This window comes from Delphinus delphis, chromosome 4, assembly GCF_949987515.2.
Source record: "Delphinus delphis chromosome 4, mDelDel1.2, whole genome shotgun sequence".
Taxonomy (NCBI): domain Eukaryota; kingdom Metazoa; phylum Chordata; class Mammalia; order Artiodactyla; family Delphinidae; genus Delphinus; species Delphinus delphis.
Genome location: NC_082686.1, coordinates 129,529,504 through 129,554,718, shown reverse-complemented (window position 1 = coordinate 129,554,718; position 25,215 = coordinate 129,529,504). Strand labels below are relative to the sequence as shown.

General features: G+C 43.3%; 1 protein-coding gene across 5 annotated transcripts in view; it reads right to left on the bottom strand.

Annotated features, from left to right (window-relative positions):
* The window catches only part of ARHGEF26 (Rho guanine nucleotide exchange factor 26), a 168,789-nt gene that overhangs the window by 143,018 nt on the left and 556 nt on the right, over positions 1–25,215 (bottom strand). For 4 of the 5 annotated variants that reach the window (XM_060011455.1, XM_060011453.1, XM_060011458.1 and 1 more), the window contains exons 2-4: positions 24,060–25,204; positions 22,445–22,484; positions 18,745–18,890 (exon numbers count right to left, since the gene is read on the bottom strand). In XM_060011455.1, coding sequence (XP_059867438.1) covers positions 18,745–18,890; positions 22,445–22,484; positions 24,060–25,139 — 1,266 coding nt within the window. In that variant the 5' untranslated portion in view covers positions 25,140–25,204. The remainder of the gene's footprint in view (positions 1–18,744; positions 18,891–22,444; positions 22,485–24,059; positions 25,205–25,215) is intronic. The other variant, XM_060011456.1, reaches the window with a different exon arrangement.

The following is a 25,215-nucleotide window of genomic DNA, read 5'->3' as shown; positions in this document are numbered from 1 at the left end:
AACCTTTCATTTCTATTGTCTCCTAAACCAGCTTCTAAGTTCCTGCAGCGCAGGTACTGGTTTTCAGTTTGATTTGTTTGCCCCATCCAGCACAATGCAGTGCAACACAAATGAATTCTGCAGTTAGATACCAGCGTTTTCAAGCTACAAGCTTATAACCTCTTAGTGAATAGCAAAATAAAACCCAAGAATTTCTGATTGTCATCTACTTAAAGGTAACAAAACAGAAAGGACAGAATAGAGAATACCATAGCGCACTGCATGTATTAAGGGTAACTTCTGTTTTGTAAAGCTTTCGTTTGAGATACACACACGTGCACCCATGAACACACCTACTGGCTTACAAGTAAAATGTATTTCTCATTATGTTAAGCCACTGATATAGACCATGTTTGCAATGTCAAATCCACCATATGTAAATTTACACTAGATATGTTGGTCATGTCACTTAACACTCCCACTCACCCTCAGAAGAAAAGCTATTCTACTCAGAGCTTCTGCAAAAGCAGCAGCCCAAGAGCCCACATTTCACACCATCATGGAGGCCAAAGCTGATTGGAAAAGAGCTACTTAAGCACCTGATCAAATAACAGTAAATGTTTAAGTGACCTATTTAAGTGGGGGGAAAGTGGCTGAGCCTATGTGATTCTCTCTCAAGAAATTGACCTGGGGGGACCTCCAAGATGGCAGAGGGTTAAGACACGGACATCACCTTCCTCCCAACAAATACATCAGAAATACATCTACACGTGGAACGGCTCCTACAAAACACCCACTGAACGTTGGCAGAAGACCTCAGACCTTCCAAAAGGCAAGAAACTCCCCACGTACCTCGGTAGGGCAAAAGAAAAAAGAATAAACAGAGACAAAAGAATAGGGATGGGACCTGGACCAGTGGGAGGGAGCTGTGAAGGAGGAAAGGTTTCCACACACTAGGAAGCCCCTTCGCAGGCAGAGACTGCGGGTGGCGGAGAGGGGAAGCGTCGGAGCCGCAGAGGAGAGCACAGCAACAGGGGTGCTGAGGACAAAGCGGAGAGATTCCCGCACAGAGGATCGGTGCCGACCCCAGCCCGAGAGGCTTGTCTGCTCACCCGCCGCGGCAGGCGGGGCTGGGTGCTGAGGCTCGGGCTTTGGAGGTCAGATCCCAGGGAGAGGACTGGGGTTGGTGGCGTGAACACAGCCTGAAGGGGGCTAGTGCGCCACAACTAGCCGGGAGGGAGTCTGGGAAAAGGTCTGGAGCTGCCTAAGAGGCAAGAGACCATTGTTTTGGGGTGTGCAAGGAAAGGGGATTCAGAGCACTGCCTAAACAAGCTCCAGAGATGGGCATGAACCGCGGCTATCAGCGCAGACCCCAGAGACGGGCATGAGGCGCTAAGGCTGCTGCTGCCGCCACCAAGAAGCCTGTGTGCGAGCACAGGTCACGATCCACACCTCCCCTCCCGGGACCCTGTGCAGCCTACCACTGCCAGGGTCCCGTGATCCAGGGACAACTTCCCTGGGAGAACGCCTGGTGTGCCTCAGGCTGTGCAACGTTACGCCGGCCTCTGCCGCCACAGGCTTGCCCCACATCCATACCCATCCCGCTCCCCGGCCTGAGTGAGCCAGAGCCCCCGAATCAGCTGCTCCTTTAACCCCATCCTGTCTGAGCAAAGAACAGACGCCCTCAGGCGACCTACACGCAGGGGTGGGTCCAAATCCAAGCTGAACCCCAGGAGCTGTGCGAACAAAGAAGAGAAAGGGAAATCTCTCCCAGCAGCCTCGGGAGCAGCAGATTAAATCCCCACAATCAAGCTGAAGTACTCTGCATCTGTGGAATACCTGATTAGACAACAAATCAACCCAAAACTGAGGCAGTGGACTTTGGGAGCAACTGTAGACTTGGGGTTCTGCTGTCTGCGACTGACATGTTTCTGATTGTTTTGTTTATCTTAGTATAGTTTTTAGCGCTTGTTATCATTGGTGGATTTGTTTATTGGTTTGGTTACTCTCTTCTTTTTTTTATTACTTTTATATTTTAATTATTTTTTATTTTAATTATTTTATTTTATTATTTTCTTTCTTTTTTTCTTCCTTTTCTTCTGAGCTGTGTGGCTGACAGGGTCTTGGTGGTCGGGCCTACCGTCAGGTCTGAGCCTCTGAAGTGGGGGAGCCGAGTTCAGGACACTGGACCATCAGAGACCTCCTGGCCGCACATAATAACAATTCGCAAGAGCTCTCCCAGAGATCTCGGTCTCAACACTAAGACCCAGCTCCACCCAAAGGCCAGCAAGCTCCAGTGCTGGATGCCCCATGACAAACAACTAGCAGGATGGGAGCACAACCCCACCCATTAGCAGAGGGGCTGCCTAAAATCATACTAAGTTCACAGACACCCCAAAACACACGATTGGACGCTGCCCTGCCCACCAGAAAGACAAGATCCATCCCCACCCATCAGAACACAGGCAGCACTCACCTCCACCAGGAAGCCTACACAACCCACTAAACAATCATCAGCCACTGGGGACAGACACCAAAAACAAAGGGAACTACAAACCTGCAGCTTGCTAAAAGGAGACCCCAAACACAGTAAGTTAAACAAAATGAAAACACAAAGAAACACACAGCAGATGAAGGAGCAAGGCAAAAACTCACCAGACCAAACAAATGAAGAGGAAATAGGCAGTCTACCTGAAAAAGAATTCAGAGTAATGATAGTAAAGATGATCCAAAATCTTGGAAATAGAATGGAGAAAATACAAGAAACGTTTAACAAGGACCTAGAAGAACTAAAGAGCAAATAAACAACGATGAACAACAAAATAAATGACATTAAAAATTCTCTAGAAGGAATCAATAGCAGAATAACTGAGGCAGAAGAACGGATAAGTGACCTGGAAGATAAAATAGTGGAAATAACTACTGCAGAGCAGAATAAAGAAAAAAGAATGAAAAGAATTGAGGAGAGTCTCAGAGACCAGTGGGACAACACTGAATGCACCAAAATTCAAATTATAGGGGTCCCAGAAGAAGAAGAGAAAAAGAAAGGGACTGAGAAAATATTTGAAGAGATTATAGTTGAAAACTTCCCTAACATGTGAAGGGTAATAGTCAATCAAGTCCAGAAAGTACAGAGTCCCATACAGGATAAATCCAAGGAGAAACATGCCAAGACACATATTATTCAAACTATCAAAAATTAAATACAAAGAAAAAATATTAAAAGCAGCAAGGGAAAAGCAACATAACATACAAGGGAATTCCCATAAGGTTAACAGCTGATCTTTCAGGAGAAACTCTACAAGCCAGAAGGGAGTGGCAGGACATATTTAAAGTGATGAAAGGGGAAAACCTACAACCAAGATTACTCTACCCAGCAAGGATCTCATTCAGATTCGACAGACAAATTAAAATCTTTACAGACAAGCAAAAGTTAAGAGAATTCAGCACCACCAAACCAGCTTTACATCAAATGCTAAAGGAATTTCTCTAGGCAGGAAACACAAAAGAATGAAACGACCTACAAAAACAAACCCAAAACAATTAAGAATATGGTAATAGGAACTTACATATCAATAATTAAATTAAATGTAAATGGATTAAATGCTCCAACCAAAACACGCAGACCGGCTGAATGGATACAAAAACAAGACCCATATATACACTGTCTACAAGAGACGCACTTCAGACCTAGGGACACATACAGACTGAACGTGAGGGAATGGAAAAACACTTTTCATGCAAATGGAAATCAAAAAAAAGCTGGAGTAGCAATTCTCATATCAGACAAAATAGACTTTAAAATAAAGACTATTATAAGAGACAAAGAAGGACACTACATAATGATCAAGGGATCAATCCAAGAAGAAGATATAAAAATTGTAAATATTTATGCACCCAACACAGGAGCACCTCAATACATAAGGCAAATGCTAACACCCATAAAAGGGGAAATTGACAGTAACACAATCATAGTAGGGGACTTTAACACCCCACTTTCACCAACAGACAGATCATCCAAAATGAAAATAAAGAAGGAAACACAAGCTTTAAATGCCACATTAAACAAGAGAGACTTAATTGATATTTATAGGACATTCCATCCAAAAAACAACAGAATACACTTTTTTTTCAAGTGCTCATGGAACATTCTCCAGGAAAGATCATATCTTGGGTCACAAATCAAGCCTTGGTAAATTGAAGAAAACTGAAATCATATCAAGTATCTTTTCTGACCACAACGCTATGAGACTAAATATCAATTACAGGAAAAAATCTGTAAAAAGTACAAACACATGGGGGCTAAAAAATACACTACTAAATAAACCAAGATATCACTGAAGAAATCAAAGAGATCAAAACATACCTACAAACAAATGACAATGAAAACATGACAACCCAAAACCTATGGGATGCAGCAAAAGCAGTTCTAAGAGGGAAGTTTATAGCAATACAATCCTACGTCAAGAAACAAGAAAAATCTCAAATAAACTACCTAACCTTACACCTAAAGCAATTAGAGGAAGAAGAACAAAAAAAACCCGAAGTTAGCAGAAGGAAAGAAATCATAAAGATCAGATCAGAAATAAATGAAAAAGAAATGAAGGAAACAATAGCAAAGATAAATAAAGCTAAAGGCTGGTTCTTTGAGAAGATAAACAAAATTGATAAACCACTAGCCAGACTCATCAAGAAAAAAAGGGAGATGACTCAGGTCAACAGAATTAGAAATGAAAAAGAAGTAACAACTGACACTCCAGATATACAAAGGATCATGAGAGATTACTACAAGCAACTATACATCCATTTTAGGACAACCTGGAAGAAATGGACAAATTTGTAGAAAAGCACAACCTTCCCAGACTGAACCAAGAAGAAACAGAAAATATAAACAGACGAATCACAAGCAGTGAAATTGAAACTGTGATTAAAAATCTTCCAACGAACAAAAAAGCCCAGGACCAGATGGCTTCACAGGTGAATTCTAACAAACATTTAGAGAAGAGCTAACACCTATCCTTCTCAAACTCTTCCAAAATATAGCAGAGGGAGGAACACTCCCAAACTCATTCTACAAGGCCACCATCACCCTGACACCAAAACCAGACAATGAGATCACAAAGAAAGAAAACTACAGGCCAATATCACTGATGAACATAGATGCAAAAATCCTCAACAAAATACTAGCAGACAGAATCCAACAGCACATTGAAAGGATCATACACCATGACCAAGTGGGGTTTATTCCAGGAATGCAAGCATTCTTCAGTATATGCAGATCAATCAATGTGATACACCATATTAATAAACTGAAGGATAAAAACCACATGATAATCTCAATAGACGCAGAAAAAGCTTTCGACAAAATTCAACACCCATTTATGATAAAAACTCTCCGGAAAGTAGGCGTAGAGGGAACTTACTTCAACACAGTAAAGGCCATATATGACAAACCCACAGCCAACATCATTCTCAATGGTGAAAAACAGAAACCATTTCCTCTAAAATCAGAAAGAAGACAAGGATGGTCCACTCTCACCGCTATTATTAAACATAGTTTTGGAAGTTTTAGCCACAACAATGAGAGAAGAAAAAATAAATAAATAAAAGGAATCCAAATCGGAAAAGAAGTAAAGCTGTCACTGTTTGCAGATGACATGATACTACACATAGAGAATCCTAAAGATGTTACCAGAAAACTACTAGAGCTAATCAGTTAATTTGGTAAAGTAGCAGGATACAAAATTAATGCACAGAAATCTCTTGCATTCCGATACACTAATGATGAAAAATCTAAAAGAGAAATTAAGGAAATACTCTCATTTACCACTGCAACAAAAAGAATAAAATACCTAGGAATAAATCTACCTAAGGAGACAAAAGATCTGTATGCAGAAAACTATAAGACACTGATGAAAGAAATTAAAGATGATACAAATAGATGGAGAGATATACCATGTTCTTGGATTAGAAAAAGCAACATTGTGAAAATGACTATACTACCCAAAGCAATCTACAGATTCAATGCAATCCTTATCAAACTACCAATGGCATTTTTCACAGAACTAGAACAAAAAATTGCACAATTTGTATGGAAACACAAAAGACCCCGAATAGCCAAACCAATCTTGAGAAAGAAAAACGGAGCTGGAGGAATCAGGCTCCCTGACTTCAGACTATACTGCAAAGCTACAGTAATCAAGACAATATGGTATCGGCACAAAAAGAGAAATATAGATCACTGGAACAGGATAGAAAGTGCAAAGATAAACCCATGCACATATGGTCACCTTACCTTTGATAAAGGAGGCAAGAATATACAATAAAGAAAAGAGAGCCTCTTCAATAAGTGGTGCTGGGAAAACTGGACAGCTACATGTAAAAGAATGAAATTAGAACACTCCCTAACACCATACACAAAAATAAACTCCAAATGTATTAGAGACCTAAATGGAAGGCCAAACACTATAAAACTCTTAGAGGAAAACACAGGAGGAACCCTCTCTGACATAAATCACAGCAAGATCCTTTTTGACCCACCTCCTGGAGAAATGACAATTACAACAAAAATAAACAAAGGGGACCTAGTGAAACTTAAAAGCATTTGCACAGCAAAGGAAACCATAAACAAGATGAAAAGACAACCCTCAGAATGGGAGAAAATATTTGCAAACAAAGCAACTGACAAAGGATTAGTCTCCAAAATATACAAGCAGCTCATGCAGCTCAATATCACAAAAATAACAACCCAATCCAAAAATGCACAGAAGACCTAAATAGACATTTCTCCAAAGAAGACATACAGACTGCCAATAAACACATGAAAGGATGCTCAACATCACTAATCATGAGAGAAATGCAAATCAAAACTACAATGAGATATCACCTCACACTGGTCAGAATGGCCATCATCAAAAAATCTAGAAACAATAAATGCTGGAGAGGGTGTGGAGAAAAGGATCCCTCTTGCACCCTGGTGGGAATGTAAATTGGTTCAGCCACTATGGAGAACAGTATGGAGGTTCCTTAAAAAACTACAAATAGAACTACCTTATGACCCAGCAATCCCACTACTGGGCATATACCCTGAGAAAACCATAATTCAAAAAGAGTCATATACCACCATGTTCATTGCAGCTCTATTTACAATAGCCAGGACATGGAAGCAATCTAAGCGTCCATCAACAGATGAACGGATAAAGAAGATGTGGCACATATATACAGTGGAATATTACTCAGCCATAAAAAGAAATGAAATTAAGTTATTTGTAGTGACATGGATGGACCCAGAGTCTGTCATACAGAGTGGAGTAAGTCAGAAAGAGAAAAACAAATACTGTATGCTAACACATATATATGAAATCAGAAAAAAGATTGTGATGAACCTAGGGGCAGGACAGGAATAAAGACGTAGAGAATGAAATTGAGGATGCGGAGAGGGGCAAGGGTAAGCTGGGACGAAGTGAGAGAGTGTCATGGACATATATACACTACCAAATGTAAAATAGATAGCTAGTGGGAAGCAGCTGCATAGCAAAGGGAGATCAGCTCGGTGCTTTGTGACCACCTAGAGGGGTGGGATAGGGAGGGTGGGAGGGAGACGCAAGAGGGAGGAGATATGGGGATATATGTATATGTATAGCTGATTCACTGTAATAAAGCAGAAACTAACACACCACTGAAAAGCAATTATACTCCAATAAAGATGTTTAAAAAATAAAGAAATTGACCTGGGTAACTATACATGGAAGCTGAGAGGATAACATGAGGCAGCGCTGGACCATGCTAGGTAACCTCAAATCTAATTTACAAGAACTCAGAAACTCTGAGTATGCAGGAGTTCTCAGGACAGAAGACAGACCTGGCAGAAAGGGCAAATGAGCCAATTCATGAGAAGAAACAGCCAACAGGCCACTTCTGAGACGCAGTCACATTCCTGGCCAAGTACCAGATAGAAATGTGGTTCCTGCTCTTCCAGAGCCCTGGCTACACATCTGGTATTTAGCGAAACTTTAGAGGCTCTGTTACAGGTAACCTCAAGACCCTAAAGAAAACAGTAGGAAAGTAACCCTATTTGTCACTTCGGAGTCTCAGCTGCCTCAATATATAGTAGAGAAATAGTACCTGCTCTCATGGTATTGTCACAAGCTCGACATAAGCTGAGTGAAATGACCTAGTATAATCCCTGGTGCACAGTCTCCTCTGCAAACACTGTGTTAATAAGTTAACTGCATGTAAATAACTTAATATTATGATGATCCAATGACAGGTCCCATAGCTACAGTTATCTGCACTGCCTGCTCACACTGAGAACTTAACCCCAGCTGAATATGAGTTGAGCAGACAACAGACAACAGCCATACTCCTTTGCACATAACCGCCAGAAGCACGGTTTCCTGCCGCCCCAAATATGAACTACTCCATTTTTATGTTATTGCAGTTGGATGGGTAGCAGAGTTTATCTCCTACACTAAAGGGGAAAATAATCTGCAATTTCCTTTTACTGGCAAAAATACTTCCTTCTGCAGAAGCTGTCCATTGGCTATGGTCCTTATCCCCCCAGATAACAGATATACAGATAATAAATGCCATAATAATTGTAAGACATAAGAGTACGGATTAATCATGTAGAACATCAACAGGCTATAAGTACTCTGGATAAATCAACCAAAATTGAGAAAAAAGTTTTTAAGCACTAGTTCCACATTTAAAGATTCAACGGTAATTTTTTTTTTTAATTAATTTATTTTTGCTGTGTTGGGTCTTCGTTTCTGTGCGTGGGCTTTCTCTAGTTGCGGCGAGCGGGGGCCACTCTTCATCGCGGTGCGCAGGCCTCTCACTGTCGCGAACTTCTCTTGTTGCGGAGCACAGGCTCCAGATGCGCAGGCTCAGTAGCTGTGGCGCACGGGCTTAGTTGCTCCGCAGCATGTGGGATCTTCCCAGACCAGGGCTCGAACCCGCGTCCCCTGCATTGGCAGGCAGATTCTCAACCACTGCGCCACCAGGGAAGCCCTCAACGGTAATTTTGATGGTGACAATTTCTCTAATCAATCATCATGGAGACAAATCACTCTGTGGATATGGCTCTGATGAATAGCCCCATCGCTGGACCAAAAGAAGAGACACCACAAGGGGACATCTTAAGGTCAAGAGGGCAGATACAAGAATCTAATGGATGATTTTCCCAAGTGCAAGCTCAGTATTATAGAGCCTTTCCCTACAGTTATTCAGAACTCCTCAAAGTAACCGAGCCTTCTTTCCTTTTACCTAATTACACTATATTCCTACAGACTCCTGTTGTTCCTGAATGCATCCATCTACCTCCCCAAAAGAAATACCAAGTGGAGGATGAGGGAGGCTGTAATTTAATTTGATTTCGTAGTATGCAAATACCTACCATAGGTAGTTCTAAACTATGAAGATACCAAGTTTCCTAATGTATCAAAGACATTTATTAAATCCAGGAGGTAGCCAAAGTGTCAAGAATTTGTCCTTTAAAATAAAAATTAAAACAGCCTCCAAATAGCCCCAAATAGGAAACTTCCTGGCTGTTTTCCCCGCTGAGTTTTTTGGCTGTTATTTTCACTTATGGGATTAGGTTTTTGCCTTTACTCATTCATTTATACATTCACTCATAAATTCACCACATATTTACTGTAAGCCTCCTGTAAGTCAGGCAATGATGTGCTAGGAATAGGATAGGGAACATAACAGACAAAAATCTCTGCTTTCATGCAGATTTTATTCCAGTGGGAGTAGATGGACCATTAACAAGAAAAGTAAATCACATAGTATGTTAGAGGGGTAAGCGTCAGGAAGACACTGGAAGAAGAGCTATTTATTGGAAGCTGAGGAGACAGCAAGTGCAAAGGCCCTGAGGCAGCGTGCACCTTGTATTGGAGGAACACCAGTGTAACTGAGCAGCAAGCATGGGATGAGTCCAGAGAGTAACCAGGGGCCAGAATACACAGCCTCCCTGGCCCCTGTAAGGCTTAGCCTTTATTTTGAGTAGAGGTAAGAAATAACTTGAAGGTTCAGAACAAAGGGACAATATCTCAGTACATTTTAACAGGATCACAATTCAACAATATAACTATATAGCTGCTATACGGAGAAGAGACCAAAACGGACCCACGTAGATGCAGGGAGTTGAGCTGGGAAGCAATGGGGACAATCCACCTCCACAGTGACAGGGTGGCAGCAGAGAAGTAGCTCTATTCTGAAGTTACAGGCAAAAGACTTTGCATCCAGTCTTTTTAAGTAAGTTATGGGAGAAAGAGAAGAGTGAGCAAAGGCTCTAAGGGTTCTGACCTTCACAAGTAGAAAACGGAGTCATTATTTGCTGGGAAAAAGAAGAGATTATGAGAGAAGCTGATTTGGGTGGGAGAGAAGGGAGTGATCAGAAGTCAACTTTTGGAAAGGTTAACTTTGAGATGCTGGTTAGATACCAGAAACAAAGCTGGATATCCTTGTCTGACGCTCAAGGAAAGGTCCAGTCTAGAGACAGAAACTTGAAAGTCATCAGAGTAGATGATGTATTTAAAGCCACAAGACTGCATGAGATCACCAAGGGAGTGCAGATAAAAGAGGAGCCCCAAGGATGGAGCCTCTGGACCCCCCAACAGGTAGAGGCTGGAAGAAAAGAGATCAAGAAGCTGCAGGTGCACTGACTTTTTCTCAAATCCTCTGACCCTCCATCACCCCGAAGGGTCCACATAGCGTACGTGATGTTTTCTCTGCTTGGGACTCCTCCAGCCTGCACCCGCCCCTCTAACAACATCTCTGACCTGACACTTATCTGGTAGCTGATCAGATGGCAGCTCTTGTCATCTCCTTTGCCACCTTCCCTTGACTGACAGCATCTTGCCCAGACAGGTGCCCTTCCCATAGGATCTCAGAGCAGCACAAGTACGTCCTTCACAGTATTAACACAGCAATTCTACATGTACATGTGGGATAATTTGGTGTCTGTCTTGCCATTCAGGGTGTCAGTAAGGACATGAAAGCAAAGTGGAGTCTGTTTGTGCTCTATCTCCACTGCCTAGAACAGGGGCCTCCACAAAGACTACATGAATGAAGGAATCATTCATCAATCTCTCTCCTCAGTTTTCTGCTCAATGTAATAAGACCCTCTTTGTCTGGGACCCAGGTCTAGGTTTCCAGTTGAAATACCTCCTTTTGTACTTACACCAACCAATATGAAACACCCCTGTGCTCATGTCCTCCCACTTTCTTGGAGCACTTGTCTCTTCTGCTCCATACCTGCCCTCAGGGCCTAAGGCACACACACCCACATTTTCACAACCCATTGTTCTCTCCATAGAATCAACAACATAAATATTGGCACATCTACCACTCAACTGCCCTTTGCTTACTAAGCTCCAACCAGAGTAGTTTTTTTCTCAATCTCTATATATTTTTCAGAAGGGGTTACAGTTCCACCATCGCTATAATTCAGAAAAAGAAAAACTTCTAAAGGTGACATGACATGAACAACATGGAAATGTACTCAATACACAGGAAGCTACAGTGAGGTATCCCCAGTATTTGGAGATAAAGTCAAAAGAAAAAAATACTCCCAAACTGAAACTGAAAAAAACAAAAAGTATAAACTAGTTTCACACATCTACTTGTGTGTGCATTTTTCTAAAGAGAAGGTCTATGGCTCACAACTTCTATCAGATTCTCAAAGCAGGTATAACTCCCCAGAAAAGAAAGATGGCGAAATGCATATCCATCCTATAGCCTAACCCAGAGACTAGAAAGAACACTGAGGATCATCGTGTAGAGACGTGACATGATTTATAAGACACACTGTTCAGGAAAAAAACAAGTTGTAACAGCTGCACAGTATATCATTTATGTAAATGCACATAATCTTTATTTTTTCCTTACATGTATATACGTGGATTTCAAGAAGAGCGTTACCAAATTGAGAACAGCATTGCCTAGACAGAAGGCGAAAGAGACTGGGATTGCAGATATGATCAAAAGAGACTTTGGGGGCTTCCCTGGTGGCGCAGTGGTTGAGAGTCCGCCTGCCGATGCAGGCGACACGGGTTCGTGCCCGGGTCCGGGAAGATCCCACATGCCGCGGAGCGGCTGGGCCCGTGAGCCATGGCCGCTGAGCCTGCGCATCGGAGCCTGTGCTCCACAGCGGGAGGAGCGGCATCAGTGAGAGGCCCGCGTACTGCAAAAAAAAAAAAAAAAAAAAAAAAAGAGAGACTTTCGTCTCATCTGAAATGTTTAATTTTTTTCATGGAACATGTGCTATGTATTGCTTATATAGTCAAAATCAATTTTCAAAAATGTTGAGGGAACACCACAATCTAATTGTACTGAAATGACAAGAGTGTAACAGAGCTCGCTCTCTGCCCCAGGCTAAGCAGATCCCAGCTCCAGCCCTCTTAGCTGGACCAGGATCTCTGCTGGGCTTCCCAGGTCCAGGCACATGGACCTCCAGTTCTGTTTATAAAGATACAAACACTCCAGGACATCTACTCTCCAATGTAACAGTGTACACGAGTACACGTCTAAAGCCCTGACTAACTGTCTACATTGTAAGTACCGAAAGTAAGCCAGATGTGAAAAATGGGAATGTTTTTTCTATTTTTTAAACATAAAAGATAGATATGATAAAAGGTATTAGTCACCATTTAAGGTAAAAACATAATTTTATGAGACTGCTATGTTGCAAAAATGTAAATGGAAAATTCTATGACTGAAGCGATTATTTTAAGCAGCAACTCACTGAACAACTGAAAATTAATTCAGACAAGTGTGAAAATGTAAGGGAAAAGGATGAAATTATTGATGACCTCTAAATGCATTAAGCATTTCTGCAAACAGGAGGATATTCAGATTTATTACATCTGTTGAGCTCTGATTTTCAGTAGAAAACAGTGTCTTTCACAATAAACATGGTGTAGATTCTAAAAGAATAAGTCCCACCAAATGGAACTGCTAAAGACTCCAAAGCGTGTTGTATTTTCCACTGAATGAAATTACACTGGTAATCAAATGGCCATTTTTCAAATCGCCCTTTCTCATTTGGCAGTTCCAGGTCAACCAGAGCAAACTATGTGTGTCTTAGGAGCTGATTCCAGAACTCAAGAGACCAAAGTCCTAACTCTAGCTATGAACCTAGTTAGCCACACTAAGGACAGCTGAAGACGTACTTTAAAGAAAACATAAAAAACCAGTTCCAGAATAGAGTTCAAAATTTTTGAGCAAACTGAAGAAACACTCAAAATGATTTCAGATTACTGATAAAGCCACGTGTCAGCAAGTATAAAGGAAGAGTCCAGTAAGAGGATGACTGTAGCAGGTGTATGTCAGGTGACTGCATTCGGTATTGAATCCAAGTAGAAGGTTGGCCTGTGTGCTTGTTTTTGACTCTGGAGCCTGAGCACCCTTGTCGAAGGTACCTGGGGTGTCAAGGTGGTGGAAATTACACAAACACACCCCATGGCAAACAAATGGGGTCAGGGCATGGCTGGCAAGTGTGGCCTTGGGGCTGTCACGGAACTTAACAAAACAAACACGGGTTTCGCAACTGTCATTTTTTAGTCCAATGCATAGTACGTGATGGGGGAGGGGTCAAGTTATGACAAAAAGCAAAAAGACTTCAAGATTGATTTTTTATTTTCAGTAATATTGTAAATCCTTCTGGGAGCCCATTAAAGGATGAAACTGATTAGAAACCTGAAGCTCACTTTGCATGGAGGACTCAGCTGCTACCCACCTAGCACTAACTGAAGCAGGTACTCAGTGTTCAATCCCACACTAATAATACAATCAATATTTTTCTTCAAACCCACAAGCTTTGCCCAGAACTGCTGTCTCAGTCCTCACGATGTCGTTTTAGGTGATTCGCTGGGCCATTCACCTGTGTGTGGCAGGTTCCTTTATCTCTGGGCACAGATCTCTGGAGGACAAAAATGACTTTTCAAATTGAAACCTCAAATTTCTTCCACTTATGATCAACTAAAACCTGGTAACCACGATCATTTATTTCTCATATATTAGTGTTCCCCAAGGCCTGAAGGGCAGCATAAAGTTATGTTCCCTGGAATGAAGAAATCCTATATTTCTGATGAAGAGTAGATCAATATCCTCTGACAAGCAAGTGAAGGAAGAGTAAGCCTGGCACCATCTGATGACAGCATGGAGCTCAGGCTGTGTTCCTGACCATGGAGAACACCCCACTTCTACATGGAGACCCTGTCAGCAAAGCCACACTGCTACCCACATTCACCACTAAGTCACTATAATCCAACTAGGGAAGCCTAGACTTTCTCTATTCTATGAAGGCCCAACTAAATGCCTCTCTTACTCAGTTCTAACTCTCCCTCATTCCTAGGTGACCACAATGCAACAATTAAACCTGTCCCAACACCATACACGGAGAACCACCTTTTGTGGTTGTCCAATGAAACCAAAGGAGACACATCATAAACAAACACACGAAGACAAATTACATACAAACTGAAGGCTTCAGGACCTTACACAACAACCAGAAATGACTGCAAACTGTGGCTCTTCTAAAGAGTGTCCTGCATACTGGACGCTTCTCACAGTCAACTGATAAAAGTTTCATCACCTCAGGAGGCAGTCATGTGTTGGCAACAAAGATAAGAGATTTTTGGGCTTCCCTGGTGGCGCAGTGGTTGAGAGTCCGCCTGCCGATGCAGGGGACACGGGTTCGTGCCCCGGTCCGGGAAGATCCCACATGCCGCGGAGCAGCTGCGCCCATGAGCCATGGCTGCTGAGCCTGCACGCGTCCAGAGCCTCCGCAACGGGAGAGGCCACAACAGTGAGAGCCCCGCGTACAGAAAAAAAAAAAAAAAAAAGATAAGAGATTTTTACAAAATAAAACAATCAACAGCAGCTAATGCACAGGTGTGCTCACACGCACCCTTCCCAAGTAGAAAGTCAAGATACATGCCAAATTGAGACCTAACCCCTTTGCCAGAAAACCCTTTGTCCTCTTCCCTTTCTGGGATCAAGGCCTTACTCGAGGAAGAGTTTTGTGTTAAAGACAGGATGGGGACTACCCTACTTTTTGGTATTATTAAAAGTTAAGCATGGGGGCTTCCCTGGTGGCGCAGTGGTTGGGAATCCGCCTGCCAATGCAGGGTACACGGGTTCGAGCCCGGGTCTGGGAAGATCCCACATGCCGTGGAGCAAGTAAGCCCGTGAGCCACAACTACTGAGCCTGCGCTCCGCAACGGGAGAGGCCGCGACAGTGAGAGGCCTGCACACCATGATGAAGAGTGGCCCCCGCTCGCCGCAACTGGAGAAAGCCCTCGCACAGAAACGAAGATGCAACACAGCTAAAAATAAATAAATAAATAAATAAATAAATTTATTTAAAAAAAAAAGTTAAGCATGGAAAGATGATGGAAAGTCAAAGTGTTCCAAAACCTGCCCTAAACACTGTAGCCCCTTTACAAGGAGAGATCAGGGCACAAGGTCAGACAGAGAAACAGAGGTGTCTAGCCCTTACGGAAAACATCCTGACATTTTTCATAATTCATGAAGCCTCTTCTCTTTAGGGTCCTAACTGCAACCTGGATATTTATTAATTGCTAGGCTTCTAGAAAAGTAATTGCTGCTTTCTGTTGTTTTCCCTAAAAGCCAGAGCTGCTTGCAACTTTTTAGTGGGTAGAAAACCCACGTGGGAAGGACAGAAGAGAACTTCAGGACAGTGATGACCCCTGGAGAGGAAGGAAAGAGAAAAGGACTGGAGAGGAGGATGGTTAACTGAATCTGTCTCAAAAAATAAAAGCCTGAAATAAATATGTTAAAATGTTAACATCTGTTCAAGCTGGTACCTGGATGGCAGGTACCTGGAAATCTATTACACAAATTTAAGTTTTAATTTTTCTACATGCTTGAAGTACTTTATAATAAAAAAAAATTAAGATGTTTTAAAAGTGAAACAGAGGGCTTCCCTGGTGGCGCAGTGGTTGAGAGTCCGCCTGCCGATGCAGGGGACACGGGTTCGTGCCCCGGTCTGGGAAGATCCCACATGCTGCGGAGCAGCTGGGCCCGTGAGCCATGGCCGCTGAGCCTGTGCGTCCGGAGCCTGTGCTCCGCAACAGGAGAGGCCACAACAGTGAGAGGCCCGCGTACCGCAAAAAAAAAAAAAAAAAAAAAGTGAAACAGAGACACAAAAGGCACAAAGAAAATGCAGGCTGGTGCCCAAGTGATGCAAAGTGGCAAAGTCCAATCATGCTGCTTTGATTAAGTGTAATTGCCACCAACACAATAAATACACACAAGCCTCCCGGGAACACTCAAATCCAAGATAACACGCGCTGCGGTTAGAACCCATTTTATAGCTTTACATTTTATCACCAGATAGTCTTCTGATATCAGTCTTGTTAACAAAAGGCACATCAGCACATTGATCCTTGGCCAAATAAAACACATGCCCATATTTGAAGTTGTGCTGAGGATATGCAGTATCATTTCAGTGTGCATTTGTTAATCTAAATGAAAGCCAAACTCCAGGAGGCGTAAATATGGCAGCCTGGTTTTGGGTACTAAAGCTAAGCGGGAGCAGAGTGTAAGTGACACAGAAGTACACATTTTTGTTTAGCATTCAGAGAACAACAGAAGGATTTAGGCCTGTGCTAACAAGCGCAGCTGCTGTCCCACAGAAAGAACTCAAAAAATCCATAGTTTTCTTCTTGAGGATCTGCTACCAAATGGTCCATACCAACAATGGAATGACAGCCATTTAGAGCCATCTTGGCCTGTGTGGGCCTTGTCACCAGTTTTTCCAAGTATCTGCATTGGTATATGATACCACAAGGTCATCAGATTAGGGAATAAGGCTACCACCATGCCGGTTCTGTGGACAGATGATACCACCTCACCACTGCGAAATTCACAGAAGCATCACGGAAGTTGCAAACTGTTAGCACAGGAGCCAAGTCTGGCCCATAGATATTGTTGGGCTCATACAACACTTTCTTTTTTTTTTGCGGTACGCGGGCCTCTCACTGTCGTGGCCTCTCCCACCGCGGAGCACAGGCTGCGGATGCGCAGGCTCAGCGGCCATGGCTCACGGGCCTAGCCGCTCTGCTGCATGTGGAATCTTCCCAGACCGGGGCACGAACCCATGTCCCCTGCATTGTCAGGCGGACTCTCAACCACTGCGCCACCAGGGAAGCCCTCATACAACATTTTTTAAAACTTGAATTAGGATAATACTCGTAAAAATCTGGCTTTCTGTATTCTCTTTTTTAAATATCAGAAAATACTGTAACACGGGGCTGGTTTGAACTAAGTGTCCGCTGCTCAATTCATACAAGGCCTATGGACCACAGTCCCCGCCACTTCCCCTCACCTACACTCACCAGCATCACTTATAACACCACCTGCTCTGCCCTGTAGGCATTTTAATCTGTGGTATAACACTAAGGGTGTCACACGGTGAGGGGAGTGGAAATACATAACTTCTCCTTAGAACAAAATTAGGGGGTGTGAGAGAGACAGGAAGAAAGGGCTTGGTTTCTAGAATTCTGAATTCCAATACAGGGCAGAAGAGGGGAGGAAGAGCCTGAGCCAGAAGTCATCCCCATTATCAACATGCACCCATTTCCATGGTCAAATTTATGAGCGCCAACATATACAACTTCTTCACTTACGCTGACGGGTTCCCTAAATACATAAGATTCCTGACTCTGAACAATGTTCATTTCGGCTTCAGAGGGAATCACTTCTGCTCCCATATTGCCAAAGGACTCACAGAGGTGCACTGGCCTGTTTTTCATGCAACGCTCCCACCACCCAAGCCGGCCACGGGAATTCCTTCCTACTTGGTAATGCATCAGATGCCCACAAATGCTGTACCCAAAGTCACATCAAGTAAACTACGCATCACACCGTGACATTGTTAAGCCAGGAGGAAAAGAAATTACGGCTAAAAACAAAAGATGTTTGAGGCAGAGAGGAGAAATTACTCATCAACACAAAAGTAAGTGTCAGATACTCGCAAACAAAAGATGCACACGGGGAGACAGAACAGAATGCCATTCATTAACCATTTTCAAGAAAATATAAATGTGTCCCTATCAAATGAAATTTCCAAGGAAGAAGTGTAATAAGTTCCCTGTTGTGCGTAGGTACATATACATATATACATATATCATACATATACATATGTATATAGAGCCATAATTATGATAAAGCTCAGGATATATTAAGCTACCACTACATACACACTCTATAAAGGAAACAAGAAAAGATACTGAGTAAGGGGGCTCCCCTGGTGGCGCAGGGGTTGAGAGTCCGCCTGCCGATGCAGGGGACACGGCTTCGTGCCCCGGTCCGGGAAGATCCCACATGCCGCGGAGCGGCTGAGCCTGTGAGCCATGGCCACTGGGCCTGCGCGTCCGGAGCCTGTGCTCCGCAACGGGAGAGGCCACAACGGTGAGAGGCCCACGCACCGCAAAAAAAAAAAAAAAAAAAAAAAAAAAAGATACTGAGTAGGAAGAGTTTCCAGAGTCCATGGTACATCAGTCTTTTATTTGATAAAAACCTGATAAATTTTCCTGATCAGAACTGTCAAAGTTCATGTTCTCACTAGTGCCTGCAGAGTTTCAAGAAATATTTCACAATCTAAAAAGAAGAGTCTTTCTCCTTAGGGTTACAGGATCACTGGTAGAAAAAATTAAAACCACAACTAGGCATAATGTCCACAACTTGGTCTTCTCACTCCCGCAGATACAAAAAGAGAAGGTACACACTCACCGCAGAGAGCTGGCTCCACGTAGGCCTCAGTGGCTTATGGTGAACCACAATTTTTTCGTCTGATTTCTTTTCTTTAGGCTCTGACTCTTCATCAGAGTCAATGTCAAGGGCCTTTTCTTTGTAGTTCTGATACAGAACAGCGTTTTCTGCAAGAAAGCCAAATCTTACATGTCACTAATTGCCCCCCCATCTTGATGCTACTTGTTCTAAACAAACATCTGTATTTATACGTATACGATGTTTGGTCTCCAGTTAAACAAGAGACAAATGGATTTTGTCACTGAAGAGTCATTACCAAAAAGTGATTTTCTCATTCACACAGCTCTACCCCCAATTCATCTGCAGGGGAAGGGGAAGGGCCCATACATGAAATGCCAACTGAAGCAGAGTTTCCATGTCTCTGTCCACTACCCATGAAGGTCATGCCCCGTTACATCACTGTTTTTTAGGTTAAATTGAATTTACACGCTTTTGTCTATCTATTTAACAAATATTTACTGTACATCCACAATGTGCCAAGGGCTGAGAGTAAATAGAAAATGAAAGACATTTCCCATGCCCTCATGAGCTAAAAATTTAATGAGAAAAATAGTCGAAGTCATTCATTCATGTATTTATTCAACTGATAGTTAGAAAATGCTTACTAAAAAAAAAAAAGAAAATGCCTACTAGACACTAGCAACCGCTAGGCACTGGGGCTACAGCAATGAACAATAACAGAAAAAGATAAAAATCTCATTCTTTGTGGAGCTGACATCAGAGTGAGGAGAGAATGACAATAAATAAACAAGTAACTTTTATAACATATCAGATGCTGATAAGTACCATGGAGAAAAATAAAACAGGGAAAGAAGGAGCATGTTACAAGGGGTGATACATAGATTTTAAACAGGGTGGTTTAGGAAGCCCTCACAGAGCTGACATTTAAGCAAAGATCTAAAAGAAGTGAGAAAGTAAGCCACCTGTACAGCTGTGGAAAGAACATCCCATCAGAGAGAACAGCAAGTACAAAGGTCCTGGGGCAGGAGTCTGTTTGGTGCATCTATATGTACAAGGATCAGCAAGGAGGGCTGTGTGGCTGGAATAGGGTAAGGGAGGGGAGAAAGTACAGGAGTTGGGGGTTGGGATGAATAGAGGGCAGACTTGCCTCAATGTCATTGAAAGGACTTTGGTTTTTTACTCCAAGTGAGAAGGCAAGTCATTTTAGAGTTGAGGACACAATGATCTTGCACAAATACATACCTACAAACCCAAAGATTTACATACAGGGGCTCTGAGAACAGACTGTCAGCAGGATATGATCTAGTCTGGGGATCAGAGAGGTGTTAATGAGGAATATCTTAAGATCTGAAAGCTGAGAAACTACAGAGCTACAGAAAAAAAGCACATGTAAAAGCCCTGAGGCAAGAGGACATATGTTACCTAAGAAGAACAAAGGAAGGTCATTCACTGGAGTGTGGGTGTCTAGCGGACAAAGGGTGTAAGGTGAGTTTAAGGGGAAGAGCCAGACAGTCCAAAGAAGCAGAGTTTTGCAGGCAATGTTAAAGAACTGGATTTTACCCTGAGTCCAAAAGGACTGAGTTTCTTTCATACTGTAAGGGCTGTATTTTATCCCGATTGCAATGGGAATCCACTAAAAGGAAAGGACTTTATTAGACTGGAAAAGCAAAGTATTGACTACTTAAGGGACTAATTAGGATGCTACTGAAGTGGTCACTGAAAGACAATGGAGACTTGGGGGGATGGGCTGGATACGGGGGTCAACTGGATATGGTGGTAAGGATGTTTCCTAGCTCTATAAGTCCCACAATGGAGAAGTAGGAAATGGGAACTCCAGAAGAGATTCACCTTTAGAGGAAAGATTATGAGTTTGGTTTGGGATATACTGAGTTTGAAATGCTTTTCCCATCTACTGAAGCCAGCAAACATCTGCCTCATCTCTTAGCAACTACTGCATGTTCCACATGCACCATTACTAAAGTAATACTGGAATCTATGCAATATTTTACTGTTCTCTGATTGTTCTAAATATGTAAAGCAGATTATGAGGGTATAGACTGAGTTCCCCCCCACCTCTGTGGTGTCCTTTAAAGTACTTAGTGTGTGGCACAAAATATATGCAGACGTTGTTGATATACATTCATTCTCACAACAACGTGGGCAATAGCATTAACTTCATTTTACCCAGGATGAGACTGAGGCTCAGTGAAGTTAAGAGCCTTGTTCACTGTCACTCAACTGATGAGTAGAAGCAGCAGGACAGGAACTCAGGCCCCTGGTTCCAATATCACAGGTTCTCACCACCCTACCACACAGCTTCCTGACTTACATTCTTGTTAGTCATTAACTGTAAGGCTCCTGCATTCCTCATGTACATATATGTGAAAAAGAATTTCTAGGTCATCATATCTGAGAAGAGAGGAGAGGGTGCACAGAAACAGCTCCTTGTAAAAGGAAACAACATAAAACTAGTTATAGTGAAGGTCTGTCCTCGGACTTCGCAAAAGCTCGACATTTTCAACCCTTTGAGGCAAAGGTCCCAAAACCACTATCAAATTCCAGAAGATGCAAAGCATCTCTCAGAACTGATACTAGGTAGATGCTCTGTTCACTGCACAGTCATAACGGGGTATAAGCGGAAGCAAATGGGACTAAGAACCAGATCTCTTCCTAGTCCTGGCTGTGAGAATGTGGACAAGGTACCAAACTCTCCGAGCTTCTATTTTCCTCAATTATAAAATCTGAATTTATCCCAGCCAGCTAAAGTACTGTGTCTGGGTTTCTTCCTCATAGAGAACAGTTTTCTAAGATGGGTACAGTAAATACACTTTTATAAACTGGTCTTGTTTAAATGATCCAATGAGAACTGATGTTTATAAGAATTATATAAGGAAATGTTTTGTAGTCAGCCAAGGTGATATAATTCTGGGTGGTTTTACCTTAGATTTACTTATAGAGGGGCATACGCTTCTTCATTGTTCTTTAAAGGTTGGGAAATCTCAGCATTTCAAAGCATGACAGAAAGTAACTACCCTCACCTGCACCACACTCCCCCAGCCCTACAAGCACTGCACCTGGGGCTTCTCCCTTTGTGCCCTTCCAGACCACTGACACAGGATCCATCTATTTACACGAAGTCTGCTAATCTGATTAGGGTTTGAACACCTGGAGAAAGCTGCTTTTATTTTTGAGACCCTTCACAAAAATATTATATGGGTTCGAAATTCTTAGGAGTATGTTTCTGTCAGCCAGGAGAGTTAGATTTCCCCCAAATTGAAACTGGATTAGGAAACAGGAAGTCAGAAATGATATTAAAATGTAGAAATATGGGGAAAAGAACATTAAGTCAAAGGAAATACGACTTAAGATCTAAATGCCAAAGTTAATTTTTAACTAAAGGGCTAGAGCTTGCCCTTACTCTTTCTCCACTTTTTGAGGGAGGTGGGGATGGAGCCAGAGTAGAGAAGAATTAAAAATCCCAGAACGTTGGTCTGACAAAGTCATCTGCTTACAAAGAACGCCATTAATTTTACTCACTGCTGGTGAATTTAGCTTAGCGCAGAGCTTTGTGCTGTATAATTTGTGAAGAAGTTGTACATTTTTCTCATCTTGACTTTTTTGTAACTTCAGTTGGATTTCAACTTACAATTGATATTCCACATTGAAACAGCAATAAAAGTCTGGAAAATCAAATGCTTACCTTCCCCATCAAATGTTCCTTGTCCTTTCAGCATTTTTTTCTAAGAAACAAGAAAAGCAAAAAGAGGAAAAGCAAAGCAAACTATGTATGAATGAGCCAAACAGAAAATACAGCTATTTTAAGAAAAAGTATTTTTTGTTGTTGTTACATTCATTAGATTTCCAAAGGCATACAGCAGATGATCCCTGGAGTAGTTCACCCGTAACACTACTACGACTCACCAAAAAAGGTGAAATAAAATGTACAACATCCCCCATGCTCTGTCAATACAGCTTGAGGATCCTCAAATGACCAGTAGTCCAGCTTATTTCACTACTCATGATTCACCATCACTGTTAAATTGAACTTTGCTATACTTGCAGAGTTGGAGGGGAAAAAAAAAAAACACATAAAATATTATGGAACTTCTTTAAGGCCATGGGATCTAAAATAAAACAGGCTTGCTTGTGTATTACACATGTGATATTTATATAGACTCTCTGATTAATCAAGAAAAGATGTGGCTGCCAAAATGAATTCCTGCCCGATTGCTGAGATCTGTCTTGTGTCTGGAGAAGACAGCACATGCACACTCCAAAATCTCCTTCCCTAGTTTTCCCTATTTCTTTATGTCATATTTAGTAATATTTTAATGAGCACAGCTCCTAGGCCTTTATCTGGGAGCAACACCATACCATTCATTGAAACCTGAAGTTTTCAGCTACCAAGTTGTTAAATGCACTCAAGGATTAAGTGGGCACAAAATGGGAATAAGATACAACCACAGGCAGTGGTGAGAGAAACCAGAAACAGCAAAGATGACAAACTATGTCTTTTGTGATCTGGCAACTGACTTTTAAAATTTACATTTTACCTGAATGGTATTTAGTATGTGATCACCACTGAAAAACATAATTCAGTAATTAACTCATTAGTGTAAGTAATTAAAATAATCAATAGGCTCAAGGGAAATCGGTTTTCCTGTATCAGCTGTGATGAATCAGCAACGAATGACTGACATTGCTAAACAAGCACCAGGCAGCGCGGCCACATAATCAAGAGTGCAGAGCCACGCCTGCCCACCATCCCCTTTTCAGCTACCTGTGTTAAAACTGTTCGGGGCTCACTCAGCCAATACTTAATTTTCTGTGTTTTTTTTCCTCATTTGTCCCCCACTTTTTGCCCGAACTTAGAAAATTAAAACAATAAGAGTTTCAGCTCCTCCCATGAAGCTGCATTAAACTGGGCTGTGCCTGCCAGCAACAGAATGGGCAAGAGATAAATGTGCACGGGTCTGATCCACAAACCACAGAATTAAAAAATTGGGCTTCCCTGGTGGCGCAGTGGTTGAGAGTCCGCCTGCCGATGCAGGGGACACGGCTTCGTGCCCCGGTCCGGGAAGATCCCACATGCCGCGGAGCGGCTGGGCCCGTGAGCCATGGCGGCTGAGCCTGCGCGTCCGGAGCCTGTGCTCCGCAACGGGAGAGGCCACAACAGTGAGAGGCCCGCGTACCGCAAAAAAACAATAAAAATAACAATAACCTCTGGTTTCCTCTGTGCCCTTCCTCCCCACCCCCGTCACCTTCACCTGTGGCTTAGTGAACGCCTAACTTGCGACACTCTTGCCCATTCTTACCTTTATCCTTCCCAGGCTGGAAAACTTCTCCTTATCTTCCATTACCGCTTTCAGAATAGGCTGGGACATTCTGTTCTTCTTCTTCGAGGTGGTAGGACTGTCAAAATCAACGCCACTGACCACCGCCCTGCGATAGGACGTGGACCTCAAGCCTCTCCGCAGAGACCCCGGACTGTCCAAGTCGTTCTCCGCCTCGCCCTCGTCCTCTGCGGGGCCCAGGGGCGCTCCAAGGCCCTCCACCATGCTGCGCACCTTAAGCAGTCTCTTGTGGGGCTCCACATTTTGACTGTTGGATTTACTTATCTTAATTTCCGAGGCCAGACTCTTCGGAATGATCTGCTGTTTCCCCACTTTGAGGGCGGCGGGGCTGTTTGTGCTCAAAACCACTGAAGGATTCTCCAGGAGCTCGTTCTCCTGTGAGGGAAGCCTTTGGAGGGGGAGTTTTTGCTCCAAAGACCTTTTGTGAGGCGCGGGAGAGAGTCTCGAAGGTCCCCGCTCAGGGTCCTTAGCCATCTGGCCGGACAGCGAACGCGCGCCTGGGGAGGCGGTATTAGGGATAAGCGCACTTGCAGCAGGCGAAAGCAAGGGGCTGGCGGGGAATCCGGCCCTGTCCCCCTCGGGGCTGCAGGGGGCAGACGCATGAGGAGTCCGCGGGCGGTGCAGCGGCAGCTGCGCGGGCGAAGTCGCAGTGCCGTTCGCTGGGGATTTGGGGTAGCCGCCCGACGCCGCTCTGGGTTCCTGGGGTGACTTGGGCCGTCGAAGCCGAGGAGAAACAGCCCTGTACTCCGGGGAGACGGTCCTCCCATTGGTCACCAACCTCCGATGGGCGCACAGAAGCAGGGGGCTCCTCTGGATCGTCCTGCCGTCGGAGGCGGTGGGCACCTGGGCCGGAGTCTGCGCCGCGGGGGGCTTCCCTCGGTCCTCCACCGGGAAATCCGTGATCAGCAACCCGCTGGGGCTCTGGTAGGACTGGGGCCTCGGCTTGCTCCGGCCCAGCAGCTGGGGCTGAGGGGTTGAACGCCTCCGCCACAAAGGGGTTAAGTTGTTGCTGGAAAAATCTACTTCGGTCTTGCCGTCCATAGCAGAGCCTTGGGCGTCAGCCCCGGGGGGCGGAGGGCGGGGGGACAGCACCCAGTGAGTCTTGCCTAAAGAGGAA